The sequence below is a fragment of the Musca autumnalis genome, unplaced genomic scaffold (genome assembly GCF_047663935.1).
Source record: "Musca autumnalis isolate F117 unplaced genomic scaffold, ASM4766393v1 scaffold_1, whole genome shotgun sequence".
Lineage (NCBI taxonomy): Eukaryota > Metazoa > Arthropoda > Insecta > Diptera > Muscidae > Musca > Musca autumnalis.
The window spans coordinates 258353226-258372324 of NW_027411644.1; the positions used below are offsets into that span (position 1 = coordinate 258353226).

General features: G+C 37.4%; 1 protein-coding gene and 1 non-coding gene across 2 annotated transcripts in view; both read right to left on the reverse strand.

Annotated features, from left to right (window-relative positions):
- The window catches only part of LOC141389456 (uncharacterized), a 50387-nt gene extending 39240 nt beyond the window's left edge, over positions 1 to 11147 (reverse strand). The window contains exon 1 of the mRNA XM_073960949.1: positions 10429 to 11147. Coding sequence (XP_073817050.1) covers positions 10429 to 10504 — 76 coding nt within the window. The 5' untranslated portion in view covers positions 10505 to 11147. The remainder of the gene's footprint in view (positions 1 to 10428) is intronic.
- A 7600-nt stretch (positions 11148 to 18747) lies between these two features.
- Positions 18748 to 18831, reverse strand: TRNAL-UAA (transfer RNA leucine (anticodon UAA)). The gene has a single exon. It is a non-coding gene; the product is annotated as a tRNA-Leu (tRNA).
- Positions 18832 to 19099: the final 268 nt, after the last annotated feature.

Below are 19099 nucleotides of genomic sequence, written 5' to 3' on the forward strand. Positions count from 1 at the left end.
ATTATACCCTACACCACTATGTGGGGAGGGTATTATAAGTTGGTTTTGGCCAAAAAGTTTGTAACGCATCGAAATAATGGTCGTAGACCCATACATATATATATAAAAATGAATGTCTCGACGAGCTGAGTCGATCTGGCTATGTGTGTCCGTCCGTCCGTCCGTCCGTCCGTCCGTCTGTCCGTCTGTCCGTCTGTCCATCTAAACCTTGTAATCACGCTACAGGTCGCAATTTTGATCGGATCGTCACGAAATTTTGCATGTTGATAGGGGTCCCGGAGGGGAAGAAGCCTATTGATTTTGGTGATGGTCGGATAATATTTAGGGGTCGGAAAGGGCAAAAAACTTAGGTGGATAAAATGACAACGTTTTTTTCCAAAGCGAATATCTCAGCTTCTATACGGGGTATACCAAAAGCAAAACCTGACAATGAAAGAAGAAAATATCACCTTTCTAATGATGTAAAGCAGGTGCTCGTAGGTAATCAAACAACGAAGATATAACAATAGTAGCAAATAAAACCCCAATTTTCATTTTTGCGATTTTAACTATATTGACGAATATCACAGCTTTGGTTGAAAACTTTCCAAAAGCAAAGTCTGACTATGAAAGTAGAAGATCCCGTCTTCACAGTGATGCAAACTAGGTCGGCGTAGGTAACCAAATAACGGAGATATCGCAATAGTCGGTAATACATCCCATTTTTCTATTTTTTTGGAAATCACGCTACAGGTCGCAATTTTAATCGGATCGTCACGAAAACTTAAGGGTTAATGGGGGTCTCACAGATGAAGAAGCCTATTGATTTTGGTGTTGGTCGGATAATAATTAGGGGTCGGAATGGGCAAAAACTTATTTGGAGAAAAGTCAACATTTTATTTTAAAACCAATATCTCTGTTTTTTTAAGAGGTATATCAAAAGCAAAACCTGGCAAGGAAAGTAGAAAATATCACCTTTACAACGATGTAAAATAGGTTGTCGTAGGTGGTCAAATAGCAGAGATATGGCAATAGTCGATAATGCATCCCATTTTCCGATTTTCTTGTAATCACGCTACAGGTCGCAATTTTGATCGGATCGTCACGAAATTTTGGGGGTTAATGGGGGTCCCAAAGAGAAAGAAGCCTATTGATTTTGATGATGGTCGGATAATATTCAGGGGTGGAATGGGCAAACACTTATTTGGAGAAAGGTCAACGTTTTATTTCAAAGCCAATATCTCTGTTTATTTAAGAGGTACATCTAAAGCAACACCTGGCAAGGATAGTAGAAAATATCACCTTTACAAGGATGTAAAGCAGGGTGTCGTAGGTGGTCAAATAGCAGAGATATGGCAATAGTCGATAATGCGTCCTATTTTCCAATTTTTTTGTAATCACGGTTTTTTTGTAATCGGTCGCAATTTTCATCGGATAGTCACGAATTTTTTGGGAGTTGATGCGGGTCCCACAGAGGAAGAAGCCTATTTAGTTTGGTGATGGTCGGATAATATTCAGGAGTCGGAATAAGCGAAAAGCTTATGTGGAGAAATGTCAACGTTTTTTATGCGAATATCTCCGCTTCTGGTTGGAGTATTCCAAGAGGCAGAAGAAAAGATCTCGTTTATATTGATGCAAAGTATGTTGGCGTAAGTGAGCAAACCGAGATATTGCAAAATTCAGTAATATACCCAATATTTCCATTTTTTGTAATCACGCTACAAGTTGGAATTTTGATCGGATAGTGACAAAATTTTTGGGGGTAGATGGGGGTCCTACAGAGGAAGAAGCCTATTGATTTTGGTGATAGTCGGATAATATTTAGGGGTCGGAATGGGGAAAAACTCATTTGGAGACAAATTCAAAGTTTTTTTCTTTGTGAATATATCGGCTTCTAGTAGGGGTATACCAACGGCAAAGCCTGTCTATGGAAGAAGAAAATATTACCTTTACATTGGTGTAAAGCAGGTTGGCGAAGGTGGTCAAACAAGGGAGATACCACAATAGTCGGTAATGCATCCAATTCTTCCATTTTTTGCAATCAAGCTACAGGTCGTAATTTTGATCGGATGGTCACGTAATTTTGGTTGCTTATGGGGGTCCCAGAGAGAAAGAGGCATATTATTTTTGGTGGTAGTCGGATTATATTCCCTAAAAGAAATGTTTACCAGTGAAAAGCTTATGCACAGGGGTAGTGGTGTAGGGTATCACATGGTCGGCTCCGTCCCGACTATAGCCTTTGCTCACTTGTTTAACGTTGATATTGAACCCTCACGATAAAAATGCACCTCATCGAAATAATGTTCTTAGACTAATCATATGTTTTGACGAAACCCGCGTCAAACAATTTGGGAGTCGATTTATTCCAGTTCGTCCGTCTTTCTGGCTCGTGCCTATTATAACCCTCGAACAGATCAACAGATTTGGATCTCGCAATAGTTTGTCCAAACTTCCTTTGGGCAACAGACTTCAAAATGTTTCCCTAAAATCTTGAGCAAAGTCCAATTCAATTTTTTCTAGACCTAGAGTAGGTTCGAATATGAATTATATCGATTCACACCTTCAGATACCTCCAACAAAAAATTTCAATTATCCGATTTGACCGAAACTATAAACATACTAAAATTACGTACATATATCAAGTACCAAGAGGGTCTATTTTGGACAACATCTTCGGATACATCCATCACAAAAGTTCAACATCAGTGTAGTTTAAGGGCTGTTCGAGGAGCTATTGCACTTTTTGACCAATGGTACTTCTTGCGGTCGTGTTTAGAGCGATATTGTATTTTTAGTGCGGAAGTCCATGGTTATGTCAGGATTGGTCCAAAAGCTCTAAATCTTACGCCGACCAACGAAATTGAATTCCAAAATTAGGTCCACTTCCAAAATGAACTATATCAGTCGATACTTTCAGGTATCGTCTGTACAAAAGTGCAAAACTTTTGCGCTTTCATGGAAGTCACATTTTGAGCACAACATAAACATTTATTCGTAACGCCAACAATCGTGAAGTTGTACACCCCAATTTTTTCGAAATTTTTGTCGGAGAGTTTATACGTCCAAAAAAGAAGACGAAATTCTGAAACTTTTTGGCTATACAATTTATAGAAAAAATTGGCTATGTAGCCCGTATTCGATCTGCCTATATATAAAAGTCTCAACTCACACACGCTGAGGGTATCTCTTAGGCAAACCCGACTGTCACTTTTTACTTGTTTTTCAGAAAACAAAAGTTATGAATTTTCATTATTTTGTCTTCGCTGTGCCGACAGAAGTGATTGTTCGTTGGAAAGTTTTTAAGGTCATCGAGTCCATAAACATCTAGTCATACAATTAAGATAGAAATAAGCGGGAACAACAACCATCGCTGGGGTTTTTCGACTTAACCTTTTTTTTCAGGATTTAGCTAAAATGTTGCCGAGCTCTTTTTAGAGATATTTTTAGCGTAGTCTCAAACAGTACTGCGAGTTGGAGTCTATGAGTCGTAGATTGCAACGCCCAGCTCCTTTCACGGACTCTATCATTTCTGGTAAAATAGTAAAGTTTTGGTGTTTTTATGACATTAAAGAATATTATTTTCTTACAATAATACAAGATTTTTTTAAAGTTAGTGTGTGAAATACTTTAAAGAAGAAACGGCGTCATGTTCGGATCGAACTGTTTATATCTTCCAAACACTGTATATATCTGTTCGGCATATTCGTGAATGCAATCCCTGTTCGAACGTGGATCTATTTTCACCACTCTTTTCATGGAAGTTCTCCCACCAAAAGGATTTCCAAAATCCATATTACTGACGATATTTTTAAATACTATGCTAATAGCCTCGAATTATAAAAAATCTTTCAAAAGCTATTCGCTGCGGGATTTAGAACCCAAAATGCCAAGTAAGAGCTAATGTGGTTGAAAACTCTGGGATACACCAAAACGTACATCTATATGGGTAATATTCATTTGAAAGATTTTTTAATTATTGCTTCAATTATGTTGGAGAATTTGGTTAAAAACCTTTGTATGGAGACTATACCGAACGTGGTTTGATATGGTTCATTTTCAATTCTAAACATCCAATGACTAATATATTATAATCAGTTCAAAATTTCAATATTGTATCTCAAATATTGTGATCTCTATCTATTGAATGTATATACTTTGTGGCAATGTTGAATATACATAAAATCAACTAAAAACCCTTGAAATAGCTTTACGTAACGATACACAACATTTTTAATTTTCATGATTTTTGGTCAAGTTGTCAAAACTTAGTTTAACTTCGAAGATGGGTTATATCGGTCCTGCTCTCGAATCACTTTGATTTTTGTTGAAGCCACTTGCATTCGCTACCAACATTACAACGGTTAACCTTTTTTTCTTGGGGCAAGTCCTTACTTCTTGAGAAAACAGCCCTATGGCACCATATGTAGTTATTGCCCTTCGTTTGAAGATGGGCAATAACTGTCTACAACTTCCGGTATTTCTCCCCAATACTTAAAAATGTCACTAAAATGGTAAGCACGATATCTCTTGAACGGGGCAACCAGTTTGGTCCATACTTTGTATATCCTAATATTTTTTCCAAATTTAGTTTAACGTCTAAAATGGTCCATATCGGAGCTCTCCTTAGGGTACCTCCCCCACAAAAGTTCGACCTTTGTGCCTAAGTGTAGTTTAGTGTCTGTTCGAAGAACCTTTGGAAATGTATACCGATGCTGTTCTTTGTGATCCTGTTTACAGCGATATTTTGTTTTCCGTGGACAAGTCTATGTTTCCTGGCATACTGGTCCAAAAGTTATTCGATAACCCACTGAAATTACTAGTGGGCACGAAATCTATCGAAAAGATATGACACCCAAAATAAGATCCACTTCCATAATGGTCTATGTTGGTCCATTCCTTCAAGTACCTCCTCCTCCTCAGAAAAGACACCTCGATTCCAGACAAACAGTTACAACTAATTTCTTGTAGAGTTGGGCAATCCCGTTCAATTGAACGATCCTGATCACTATCCCGTTCAATGGACACCGGTAATTTCTTGGACAAAACTGCGTATACTTAATTTCACACGTTGGTTTTTAAGACGTTACTCATTCGTCCTTGAACTAGGGCAGGGATCCGGATCGTTCAATTGAACGAGATTGCCCAACTCTAATTTCTTGCTTTGTTGGCCCCCTACGGGACATTTTTCCTATAAGCCGAACTAAGAAATGATTTCCATTCTTCTATATTTGTTGCTTTATTTGCCCCATTTAGAATACCGCGTTTTCGAACTCGTTTTACACTTGTCTACTCCATCAAATCCTTGACCTTCCAGTTCTGCGTGCACCGTCATGCGCCGTATTTATACGCCTTTTAAGCGGGTTCTTCTCGCTCATTCTTATGACATGGCCACCGCAATTGATACAGCTTGCGATTCATACGACGTCGCTATGTATCGTTTACTCAGATTAGCCCGTAGATCTTTCTATTAATTTTTTCTCAAACACACCAAGCACCGCCTTATCTGCTTGTGCAAGTACCCATGCTTCCATGCTTCGGAACCATACATTAGGACAGGTAGCAACAACTAATTTCCCCATGAAATCTAGGTTAGCCAAATCGTTTATGTATAATGATAATAATAGTCGACCCAAAAACCTCCATGTTCTACTACTCCAGTATTTAATTTGACACCATAGATCTCTACAACTTTTATTCTTTTTATACCCTCCACCATAAGATGGGGGGTATATTAAGTTTGTCATTCCGCTTGTAACTACTCGAAATAATCATTGTAGACCCTACAAGCTATATATATTCTTGATCAGCGTGCAATTCTACATCGATATAGCCATGTCCGTCGGCCTGTCTGTCTGTCCGTCTGTGGAAATCACTCTAGCGTCCGAATGGATTGAAGTAGGTGGATGAAATGTTGGTAAATTCTATTATATGTACGTAGGACTTTTGGTATTAAAGGGGGCTATGTAGGTCCACGTTTTCGTATAGCCCCCATACAAAGTGACGCGTCGTCCTTTTAAGGAATTTTTATACCCTACACCACTATGTGGGGAGGGTATTATAAGTTGGTTTTGGCCAAAAAGTTTGTAACGCATCGAAATAATGGTCGTAGACCCATACTTATATATACCAAAATGAATGTCTCGACGAGCTGAGTCGATCTGGCTATGTGTGTCCGTCCGTCAGTCCGTCCGTCCGTCCGTCTGTCCGTCTGTCCGTCTGTCCGTCTGTCCGTCTGTCCGTCTGTCCATCTAAACCTTGTAATCACGCTACAGGTCGCAATTTTGATCGGATCGTCACGAAATTTTGGTTGTTGATGGGGGTCCCGTAGGGGAAGAAGCCTATTAAATTCGGTGGTGGTCGGATAATATTTAGGGGTCGGAAAGGGCAAAAAACTTAGGTGGATAAAAATACAACGTTTTTTTCCAAAGCCAATATCTCAGCTTCTATATGGGGTATACCAAAAGCAAAACCTGACGATGAAAGCAGAATATATCACCTTTCTAATGATGTAAAGTAGGTGCTCGTAGGTGATCAAACAACGAAGATATTGCAATAGTAGCAAATAAACCCCCAATTTTCATTTTTGCGATTTTAATTATATTGACAAATATCACAGCTTTGGTTGAAAATTTCCCAAAAGCAAAGCCTGACTATGAAAGTAGAAGATCCCGTCTTTACAATGGTGCAAACTAGGTGGGCGTAGTTAACCAAATAATGGAGATATCGCAATAGTCGGTAATACATCCCATTTTTCTATTTTTTTGGAAATCACGCTACAGGTCGCAATTTTGATCGGATCGTCACGAAAATTTGAGGTTTAATGGGGGTCTCACAGATGAAGAAGCATATTGATTTTGGTGATGTTCGGATAATATTTAGGGGTCGGAATGGGCAAACACTTATTTGGAGAAAAGTCAACATTTTATTTCAAAGCCAATATCTCTGTTTCTTTAAGAGGTATATGAAAAGCAAAATCTGGCAAGGAAAGTAGAAAATATCACCTTTACAATGATGTAAAGTAGGTTGTCGTAGATGGTCAAATAGCAATGTTATGGCAATAATCGATAATGCATCCCATTTTCCGATTTTTTTGTAATCACGATACAGGTCGCAATTTTGATCGGATAGTCACGAAATTTTGGGGGTTAATGGGGGTCCCAAAAAGAAAGAAGCCTATTGATTTTGATGATGGTCGGATAATATTTAGGGGTCGGAATGGGCAAACACTTATTTCGAGAAAGGTCAACGTTTTATTTCAAAGCCAATATCTCTGTTTCTTTAAGAGGTATATGAAAAGCAAAATCTGGCAAGGAAAGTAGAAAATATCACCTTTACAATGATGTAAATTAGGTTGTCATAGGTGGTCAAATAGCAGAGATATGGCAATAGTCGATAATGCATCCCATTTTCCGATTTTTTTGTAATCACGCCACTGGTCGCAATTTTGATCGGATCGTCACGATATTTTAGGGGTTAATGGGGGTCCCACAGAGGAAGAAGCCTACTGATTTTAATGGTGGTCGGATAGTATTCAGGGGTCGGAATGGGCAAAAACTTATTTGGAGAAAATGTCTACGTTTTATTTCAAAGCCAATATCTCTGTTTCTTTAAGAGGTATATCAAAAGCAACCTGGCAAGGAAAGTAGAAAACATCACCTTTACAACGATGTAAAGTAGGTTGTCGTAGCTGCTCAAACAACAGAGATATCGCAATAGTCGGTAATGCAACCCATTTCCCGACTTTTTTGTAATCACGCAACAGGTCTCAATTTTGATCGGATCGTCACGAATTTTTTGGGAGTTGATGCGGTCCCTCAGAGGAAGAAGCCTATTAAGTTTGGTAATAGTCGGATAATATTCAGGAGTCGGAATAAACAAAAAGCTATGTGGAGAAAAGTCAACGTTTTTTCTTATGCGAATGAAAGAAGAAGAAAAGATCTCCTTTATATTGATGCCAAGTATGTTGGCGTAAGTGGGCAAACAACCGAGATATCGCAAATGTCAGTAATATATCCAATTTATCATGTGGAGACAAATTCAAAGTTTTATTCTTTGTGAATATATTGGCTTCTAGTAGGGGTATTCCAACGGCAAAGCCTGTCAATGGAAGAAGAAAATATTACCTTTACATTGGTGTAAAGCAGGTTGGCGAAGGTGGTCAAACAAGGGAGATACCACAATAGTCGGTAATGCATCCAATTCTTCCATTTTTTGCAATCAAGTTACAGGTCGTAATTTTGATTGGATGGTCACGAAATTTTGGTTTCTTATGGGGGTCCCAGAGACAAAGAGGCATATTATTTTTGGTTGTAGTCGGTTTATATTCCCTAAAAGAAATGTTTACCAGTGAAAAGCTTATGCACAGGGGTAGTGGTGTAGGGTATCACATGGTCGGCCCCGTCCCGACTATAGCCTTTGCTCACTTGTTAAGATATATTTCCCATTTGACCACCGAATTGGTTGTTATATGGTATTATGTGTTTTTAGAGGCTAAAAAATATTTCTACCAAAGTTTGTTTATATAGGTCCACGTTTTGGTATAGCCCCTATATAACACCCTGTATATAGTATGCGTCACTTTACAATATTTTGAATGTATTAGTCCCATTTGACCACAGAATCGGTTGTAACATTGTATTTTGTGTTTCCAGAGGCTAAGAAACGTTTCTACCATAAAATGTTTACATAGGTCCACGTTTTGATATAGTCCCCATAGGACGATACCTCCCGATTTTCGGTATTTTGAAAGTTTTAGCCTCATTATCACACCGAAATGGCTGAAATTTGGTATTTAGTCTTCGTTGGGGGTACAAAACTTTCCCCCAGAAATTTGTAAGTATAGATCCACGCCCTCATATAGCCCTCATAGAACGGTTCCTCCAGATTTTCGGCATTTTGAAGGTTGTGGCCACATTAATCCACCGAAATGGCTGAAATTTGGTATTTGGTCTTCATTTGGGGAATTAAACCTTCCATATGAAATTTGTTGGTACATGTCCACGCCTTTATATAGCCCCCATAGAACTTACATCCCGATTTTCAGTATTTTGAAGGTTGTGGCCTCAATATTCCCCAGAAATTGCTGATATTTGGTATTTAGTCTTCGTTGGGGGTATAAAACTTTCTCCCAGAAACTTGTCGGTACAGGTCCACGCCTTAGTATAGCCCCCATAGAACGGTACCTCCTGATTTTCGGTATTTTGAAGCTTGTGACCTCAATATTCCACCGAAGTGACTGAAATTTGGTAGTAAGTCTTCGTTAAGGGTATACAACTTACAACCTGAAATTTATCGGTATAGGTCCGCGTCTTCATATAGCCCCCATAGAACGGTACCTCCTGATTTTCGGTATTTTGAAGGTTGTGGCCTCAAAATCCCATCGAAATGACTGAAATTTGGTAGTTACTCTTCGTTAACTTTCCACCTGAAATTTGTCGGTATAGGTCAACGTCCTCATATATTTATTTATTTATTAATCAACTTTACAAAAATTCTAAGCCATCGGGCCAATTAAAATGAATTACATTATATTACATATATGTATGTTATCACTACTCTGTGTTCATACTTTATATATATGAAATAATCCTATAGTTAAGAAAATACTTGAAGCCATAAGGCAAAAAAAATCATACAAATATTTATATTCCCCCATTGGACGATATCTCCCAATTTTCTGAATTTTAGGAATTCACTTCAATACAGTTCGTGGTGGAGGGTATAAAAAGTTCGGCCCGGCCGAACTTAACGCTTTTCTTACTTGTTTCAATATAACTTTGCAACAGTTGAATGTCCTTTCCTCCCATACCTCCTAAATTTTCATCAAGACCTTTACAAATAAAATTAATAATAATTGAGCACGACTCACTCACTCACTGCCTTTCTTGAATCAAAACTGCAAAGGACACATTTTCCCTGTTTTTCGAACAAGTTGTCTATTAGTGGCAGTAAAGCTATGTCAGAAATCTTAGGTTTTAAATAACTTTTTTTCTTGGGAATATGTATAATTGTAGCAAGTTTTAAAGATTCGTTATACATAGGTACATAGGTATTCTGAAAATCAGCTTTATAGGTATACATTTTCATGTTTTTTATTTATTTATATTAATCTAAGTTATAACGACCAATGTAAGTGGGTTGAACGTTTTGACTTTGTGCATTTGAATCCTTCTTATTGGCATTTTATAAGAAAACCACATAAAATATATTTTACCCCTCGATCCACCCCAATAAACAATGATTATACTCCTTTGAGCTGTTTACTTAAAACGAACGATCAACAAAAGCTAATTTCATAAAATCAATCCTCCACAGCTGGTGGGGAATAATTTATGTGGTAAGGAAACTCAATGTCTGAACAAAAAAAATGTACACATGTATGAACAAAGAAGAGCGAATGTCTGGACATACAGCACAAGGAACAGGCAGGCAGTCAGACGGAAAACTTACCCAGATCAGCAGCAGAGATTACCAAGAATAAAAATAGTAATTTATACAGTGTTGCTTTGGATGATTTCACCGGCATTTTGAGCAAAGTAATTTTGCGCTACAAATCAATATATTTCAAGAATGACGCACACACACTCGCGCACGTTATAAGACAGAAGAATCAGAATATGACGTTAAAAATTGATCAAATTTTCAAGAGCAACAGCAAAAAGGTGGTAGTATATACAACAGTTTTAACACAAAACTATGCACCGAGATACGTTATCAATCAATATGTGCGACAGCTTTAATTCTTTTGGCTTTGTTGTCAATAAAGAAAAAACATTGTAGATAAACACAATAGAAATCTACAAACGATAACAAATGATTTGCTTTCACAAAATCAAAAAACACAAACGTTTTTTTGCACACCAAATATATTTTTTTTGTTTAAAACACTTGGTCCGCCCGAAGGGATTTCTTTTGTTTAAACAAGTCTGAAACAACTGTTTGTTTGTTGTTCGTTCACTCTTGTCGTTTATTTGTATTTTACGCGAATGTCAAATGAATTTCGTAGCCAATTCTTTCTTTTGGTTCTTAACAGTACCGATCTCCAGCTGAATATGTGCAACCGTTACGATCAAATGTCTATCGACAACTGTTATTAGGTTTGTTTGTTTTGCCTCTTGGGGAGACTTGCGCCAAATGATTTGTTTTGTGTGTGTTATCTGATTTGTGTTGGTTTCTTTTTTTATTCGGCTAACTTGTCCAACCAGTTAAGATGATATTCCCCATGTCTCTCCTTCTCTTTTGTTGTGGCTAATTTCTCTTAATTAATTTTTACTGTTAAAATCTCTGAGAATTTTCTGTTTTTCAAAGAGTAACTGAATAAATTGTTTTCTGTTGAGTGTTGCCCACCCTTGAGTTTAAAAAGCACCAAACTTTACTTAGGCGGTCATCAGACCGTCTGCTTTTTCACATGTATGTTGTCACTTTGGGTATACTAATATACAGAACAGCTGATGCCATACATGTGAAAAAGCAGATGGTCTGATGGCGGCCTTACTTAATTGGCCCCTCTAATACCCTAGACAGATGGCAACGTTAATTTGCATTAAGATGTGCATTTAATTTTACCCTGACAGACGGCAGTTTAAGCATTTATGAAACAGCTGGTTTTTGGATAACATGTATTTTGTTGTTGTTTGTACTGCCTTATCATTTTGCACTGCAATATCCACTCCTTCCCAGCAAAAAATTTTGGAAGTTGTGCATGTGGAGTTATGATTTCACAACATCCTTCGATGCAGTCCACACGGAGTTATGAAAAATGCACTGCGTTGGATACAATTTATAAGCAGTTGCTTTAGAGATCCCTACAAAAACAGTTGGTTGATCCCTACCCGCCGCTGGCGAAATCATTTATTCTAAAAATAAGAGAGAGAGTGTATACATTTCTAAGAATTTCTTATTAGATTATTAAAGAACAACAACGGTGATCGTCTAATAGATCTCTGCCAAACATTCGACCTCATAATAGGTGGGTCTTTATTTCCCCACAAAAACATACACAAATACACGTGGACATCCCCAAATAATCAAAACCGTAATCAAATCCATCATTTATGCATCAGTCGTAAATGGAGAGGCTCGTTACAGGACGTGCGAACAAAGCGAGGAGCAGATATGGACACAGACCACGAACTTTTAGTTGGCACTATTAAAATAAAGCTTCGTCGAAATTATAAAGGAAAATCCAAAAAGATAGAGAGGCAACTCGATGTGAAGGTACTCAACAACAATATTCAGAAGAGAGAGACGGTCAGTGAACTCTTGGAAACATGTTACCCACCAACAACAAACCATGGGAGGAAACAGTGAACGTGCTGAAAACAATTGCGGAAAAGGAAATAGGATACAGACAAAAAGAAGCAAGAAAGATCTGGATATCTGACAACACCTGGAAATTAATACAGGAAAGGAATACCTTAAAGGAAAAACTACTCGGAGATGCCAATACCAACCAGGAATACAAAATAAAAGCAAAGGCAGTAAAAAAGCAGCCAGAACCGATAAAAGAAAATATATTGAAAATATAGCCATAGAAGCAGAGGCAGCAGCAGGAGCGAACGATGCCAGGAAAGTCCACCAGGTAATAGGCCGACTATGCAACAACAACCTACGAGCTAACCGAGGGCTAAAAGATCTCAACGGCGAAATAATCACCAATCCGGATGATCAAATCCATCTATGGAAACAACACTTTGAACGTATAAGCAATATTGAGCACGACAACAATCATAATTCCTATATTCATTTGAATACGAATACCCCCATTAACGAGTCGATAGCTGTACATATACCTATTGTAGAAGATATAAGAGACGCCATATTAAAACTGAAGCGCAATAAATCACCAGGAGAAGACGGCATACCGCCCGAACTACGGCAAACAAGTCCCACCGCATCAGCAAAAATTTTAGAACCGTATATGAAAGAAAAGAAAAGCTTAGATCAAATTAACACACTACGTATAATAATAGAGCAATCTATAGAATGGAAAACACCACTATATCTCATATTTATTGATTTCAAAAAAGCTTTCGCCTCAATAAACCGTGAAGCTATATGGGCAACTCTAGCAGCGAAAGGGGTGCACCACCCTCACTGTTAGTCACTGCGGCCTCACAAGTGAACACTTCCATACGAATGCGGGAGTTAAACAAGGTTGCCCCCTTTCCCCCCTTCTATTTGCAGCAGTTTTGTATGAGATTATGGTAAATGTATGTTCCAAAAAAAGAGGTATTAACTGGACCTTTGACCGACACTTGGAAGATCTTGATTATGCCGACGATATATGCTTACTGTCACACAACTTTAATCTAATGCAGAGCAAATTAGACGACTTAGTAAAAATTGCAAAAACTGTGGGTCTAGAAATAAACACAGCAAAAACATACGTGATGCGAATAAATAATACCAACGCAAACAACTTCATGATTGACAACAATCCTATAAAATACGAAAAAAGCTTCTGCTACCTCGGTAGCATCATGTCTGCAGATGGTGGAGTAAGCGACGATGTTGGAAATCGGATCAAGAAAGCAAGATCAGCATTCGGTCGCATGAGAAGAACGTGGAAATCAGCACACATTTCAAAGAACACGAAACTTCGGCTTTTTAACAGTTGTGTAAAATCAACATTACTGTATGACAGCGAGACTTGGCTAATGACCAAAAGCGTGGCACACAAATTACAAACATTTGTAAACAAATGTTTGCGCATCATATTAAAAGTGTTTTGGCCAAACACCATATCAAACGACGAACTCTAAGACAGACAAAGGAAGATCCAATACTGCAACAGATTATAAGACGAAAGTGGAAATGGATTGGCCATACATTGCGCAAACCAATTAACAGCATCACCAGAACAGCCTTGGAGTGGAACCTTCAGGGAAACCGTCGACCCGGACGTCCAAAAAATACTTGGAGGAGAACCATAAAGACTGAATTAAACCAGATAAATAAATCTTTCGATGAAATAAAATTAATATGTCAAGATAGATTAAGATGGAAATGTATTATAGAAGCCCTATGTTCCCAAGTGGAATAATAAAGGAAAAAAAATGTCGTTTTCCAAGAAAACCACAGAAATTTCCTATAAGCCGAACTAATAGTACATTTACTAAATCGAGGGGATTTCAACTGTCAATTCCTTTGTGTATACGTCAAATGAAATCTCATCTGAAATCCATTGCATTTAATTTAACGATTAAGCAATCGATCGTTTTCGATCCAAATCACAGCTTTTGATGTAGTCGTTTGTATTGAATTTAAAGGCACTCTTCGGATTGTGTTTTTAATCAATCTAAAGATGCAGTAAAAATGCAAGCTATTGCGAAATATCCCAGAATAAATAAAATGCACTTATTATTTGTGTAAAACAAGAATAAGAAGAACGTTAATAAAAACATTTCCATTAAATTCAATCACAATTGAATGTAATTCCTCCGTTCTCCATTTAATCCAAGCGCAACTGATTTTGTTTCGTCATCCTTCCCATCACTAGTTTACCTTTAGACTCCAACTCCACTCCATTAAAAAAATTCCGTCTCGTAAATTACCACAAAAATGTTCGCAACTTTAGTTTGTATTTTTTTATTTTATAACAAATTCTTCGCAATATATTCACACTTGTCAAATCCATATGTTAAACGTCAAATGAAATCCAGATGAGATTTCATTTGACGTGTGAGCTATGGAATTGACAGTTGAAATCGAGTGGATTTCGTAAATGTAAACTTAGCATAAGATGTAGCTATTGAGGTAAACTATGCCATTTCTTTTAACATTCGCATCTTGTGGCTCATTTTCCAACAGAATGTTGAAGAGATCACGCGAAAGACTGAAACCACTTTTGGTAGTATGCTGTTGGGAGATGTCCTTTCCAATTTAATTGAGGACCGGGTATCAGTTAGAGTCCAATTACTAAGCCGTAAAGGCCTGCGTACGTAAGCTGCCTTGCCTGCTTACCTTGCTTACTTCTGATAAAAGAATAAAAAAGAAAATGGCAACCCAGTTCGAAATTTCCTCGGCCTTCTTTATTCTTTTATTTTTATTATGTCAAAAATGAAGGAGGAAAGCAAGGTAATCAGGCAGAGCAGCTTATGTACGCAGGCCTTAAGAGCTTTTCAGGGATACCAAATTCAGGCCTGACTTGGAATACCTTTAAACCAGCCGTATGTACGAGCATCCACTGGTGTCGCTGCACGATACTCTTAATTTTTGTTAATTCCCAGCAAAATGTTCGATGCGAAAGATGTCATTCAATCATGGGTGCAAGTGATCTGGCATGTCATCTTTTAGCATCTTCATCGATGAATTTTATATGAGCGTGGACCCCAAAAGATACTATTCATTTTTGGATCCAAAGCATGTAATTTACACCAATGCTTTGACATGTCATTTTCACCAATGGTTTAGCATGTCATATCCGCCAATGCTTTGGCATGTCATTTTTACCAACCCTTTGCAATGACATTATCATACGACGAGAGTTTTTACAACGTTGGTTGTGATTTCGAGTCTCCGACAACATCAAGCCTAATGTAAATAATTAATGCTATATATTTAGAAAAATGTGTATAAATAAAACACAAAATTCGTCTCTATTCTATGTTCAAATGCTGATGAAATGATATGACCTTTCACGACTTCCTTTACATTGGTTCAAATTTTGATGAAAAGATCGGATCTTTCACGAAATCATGAAATCAAGTGATCGCATGGAAACCCCTCCTTCAAATTTTGCTGGGTTCAACAACATATGGACGTTTATGCATTTTTATACCCTCAGCCTTTAGGCTATGAAGGGTATATACACTTTCATACGGGCAAAATGTGCCTCATCGAAATAATGGTTTTAGACCCCAAGTATGTTTGGACGAAATGTGTTTCAGACAATTTGGAGTCGATTGAGCAATGTCCGTCCGTCTGTCTGTCTGTCTGGCTGGCTGGAGCGCACGATAACTCTCGAACGGATGAACCGATTCGGTTCAAATTTTGGCTTTCGTAATATTTTGCCCAAACTTAGTTTAAGTTCGAAGATGAGCTATATCGGTCCACTCCTTCCGGTACCTCCCCCACAAAAATTGGAAAATGTTCGGAAAATTTGTGCGCACGATAACTCTTGAAGGGAGTAACCGATATGATCCATACTTTGCCCATCGTGGAGCGTGTACCAGACATAGATCAGGTTTTAATATGGACTTAATTGGTCCACTCCGTCGGGTACCTCCCACACAAAAATTTGAAAAAGTTCAGTTTAGGACCATCTCTCTAATCGCTTTGATTTTTGCTTTAGCAACTTGTATTCACTGCCCTCCATACGACGGTATAAGTTTCCTCAGGGGCAAGTCCATACTTCCTGAGAAAATAGCCTGAAAGTTGCAAAAAACCCCTATGACACCGTGTGAGGAGGTTGGAGGGCAAAATAACTCTCGAACAGGTCTGCCGATTCGGTCCAAAGTTTGGTCTTAGTTATATTTTGTCCAAACATAGTTTAAGTTCGAAGATAAGCCATATCGGTCCACTCCTTCAGGTACCTCCCCCACAAAAGTTCAAAAATGTTCGGTAAAATTGTGCGTACGATAACTCTTGAAGAGAGTGGCCGAATTGGACCATACTTTACACATCTTAATATATCTACCAGATATAGATCAGGTTCAAATATGGACTATATTTGTCCACTCCATCCGGTACCTCCCACACAAAATTTCGGATACATGTTCACTTTAAGACCTGCTTTCGAATCACTTTGATTTTTGTTGAAGCAACTTGCATTCGCTGCATCAATTGCGATGGTAAAAGTTGTTTCAGGGGCAAGTCCATACTTCTTGAGCAAACATCCCTGAAGTTGTAGTGGCTGGAGATCCATTCTTTTTAGTATCTCCTCCGCAAAACTTTTGATCTCTAATCCTAATCAACATTTTTGTCAGTTCAAACGCCCAAAATTCCCTAAATACATGCGTTTTTTTTGGGAAAAAATTGTTTCAATATACACAGGCTGAGGGTATATCTCTGTCGGCCAAGCCGACTGATACTTTTTTGTTTTTATTTGATAATAATTTATTTAAAGGACTATTTTAGATAAGATTTATAAATTAAGAAAAATCGAGAAATATGACATTTGCCAAACTCAATTCAACTTGAAGACCGTAGATTTAAACGTAGTGGGCTGTCGAAGGCTGCTTTATAATCGACAACAAGATGTATGTGTGATACAGATCTCTTATCCTTATGCCCCTATAGTTAGAGAATACAGTCTTATCACTCAAATAAAACGCTTGAATTTGAATTAAAAATTGTGGCAATATTAAACGGCAAGCGTTTTATTTAAGAGATTCCGTCATGAAAAATTATTTTCTAGTGCATTTATAAATTCTGCTCTGAGTTTTAATTTTTTTTATTTTGTCTTCGAAATTTTGATTTTAGCTTCGAATTATACCGTGAGTTTTGAATATTAAAAAAAAAACAAATTGCACATCCATAAAATTTGACATGTTTTTCCTTCGAAAAATTGACTTTTTCCTAAAAACCTGTCCAAATTACCTATAGTGGACTGTCCAAATGACAAAATAACACACATCGTTTAAAAAATCACAACATTGACATCATTGATTCCATGAGTTTCAATGTAGAAATGTTATTTCCTCTCAATAGGTTTGTTCGTTTACTCAACAATTTGTGCATGTTCAGAAACTTCTTGTAATCGGCTAAGGTCTTTTGCATTGTACTGCATTGTACATCCAGTAACAATTTGTACAACGAACACACATAATAGCTTCGTTCCAGAACTAAAAAGTTTTTACACATTTAACACATTTGAGCGAGCAAAAATGTGCAACATGTTTGCCGGATTCCGATTGGCTGGCACGCCGACTTTGACATTTGTTCCAGCTTTTTTGACGTTTCTGCCATTTTTCCGTTCCCGTACATCTTGGAAAAATGTGTGCGTTGAACTCATTTTTGACGGTTCTCTCTTTTGCACATATTACCATTAAAAAAGTACTGGAACGGAGCTAATGTGTTGTGCTCTAAATTTTAATACATTAAATTTTATTTTATTAACTAGCACACTCGGTTCGACGCTGCTGGCCCGTCCTATTGAGTTTTAATGACAACTTATTATGGACTTTATGCTTTACCATTAAAAAATAGATATTTTCTACCTCATTTCTTCGGGTCCATTGTCAAACCGAGTTATTCATTGCGGATTTTAAATTTATCAACAGATTTTGTCTACAACCTTTCTTTTCTCTTACGGACTTTGTCGGATTGATGCTGTTTAGGATTTATTGTCGTCCATATCCTCTATCTTTATCTAAATCGATTTAATAAAAAACTTAAAAAAAAAAATGGTTGAGTCTATTCTCCCGCTTATTGAGACTTATATGTTTTACCCTCTTATTGAGACTTATATGTTTTTAGTTTCTCATGGCTGATGGACCGTTGAACCTCACCATTTAAGCAAATTTATGAATATATCGTTGTACACTCCCTGACAACTTTAGATTCAGAAGTTTTTGAAATTTTTTAAAAAAATTAAAATTGAAAAATTGGGCGTGGTAACATTTTCTTTGCAAAAAAACCTATGTTGGGTTATGACGAACATTTCAAAAAGAAGTATTATCCAGATTGGTCCAGCCGTTCTCAACTGATGCAATTACCAACGAATGGCATTTGATTTTTGTTTATAAAGATTTCTTCTTATAACAAATAATAATTTTCCCTTTCAAAATATTATCAGTAAAAAATTCTTTTGTTCATGTTATGTAATGTCAGGTGTGGGGTTCGAACCCACGCTCCCTCTCGGGAACCAGAGCTTAAATCTGGCGCCTTAGACCGCTCGGCCAACCTGACTGTTGCGATTCCATCATATTTCCATTAAAAAAATATGCTTGCCCACCACACACACACACACGCAAGTTAACTGAGAAATATTCTATTAGAAAAATAAACATTCATACGCTGTCATAAGTGTGCCATTCTGTTGCTATTTTTGATCTGCGTAATGTTATTAAAATATTCGCTAATAATAGATTATTCAATACACAGAAGAAAATGTTCATAACGCATAAAGGTTTTTCAAAATCTAGGAAAAAAAGTTAACGTCGGGTGTTGATAGAAA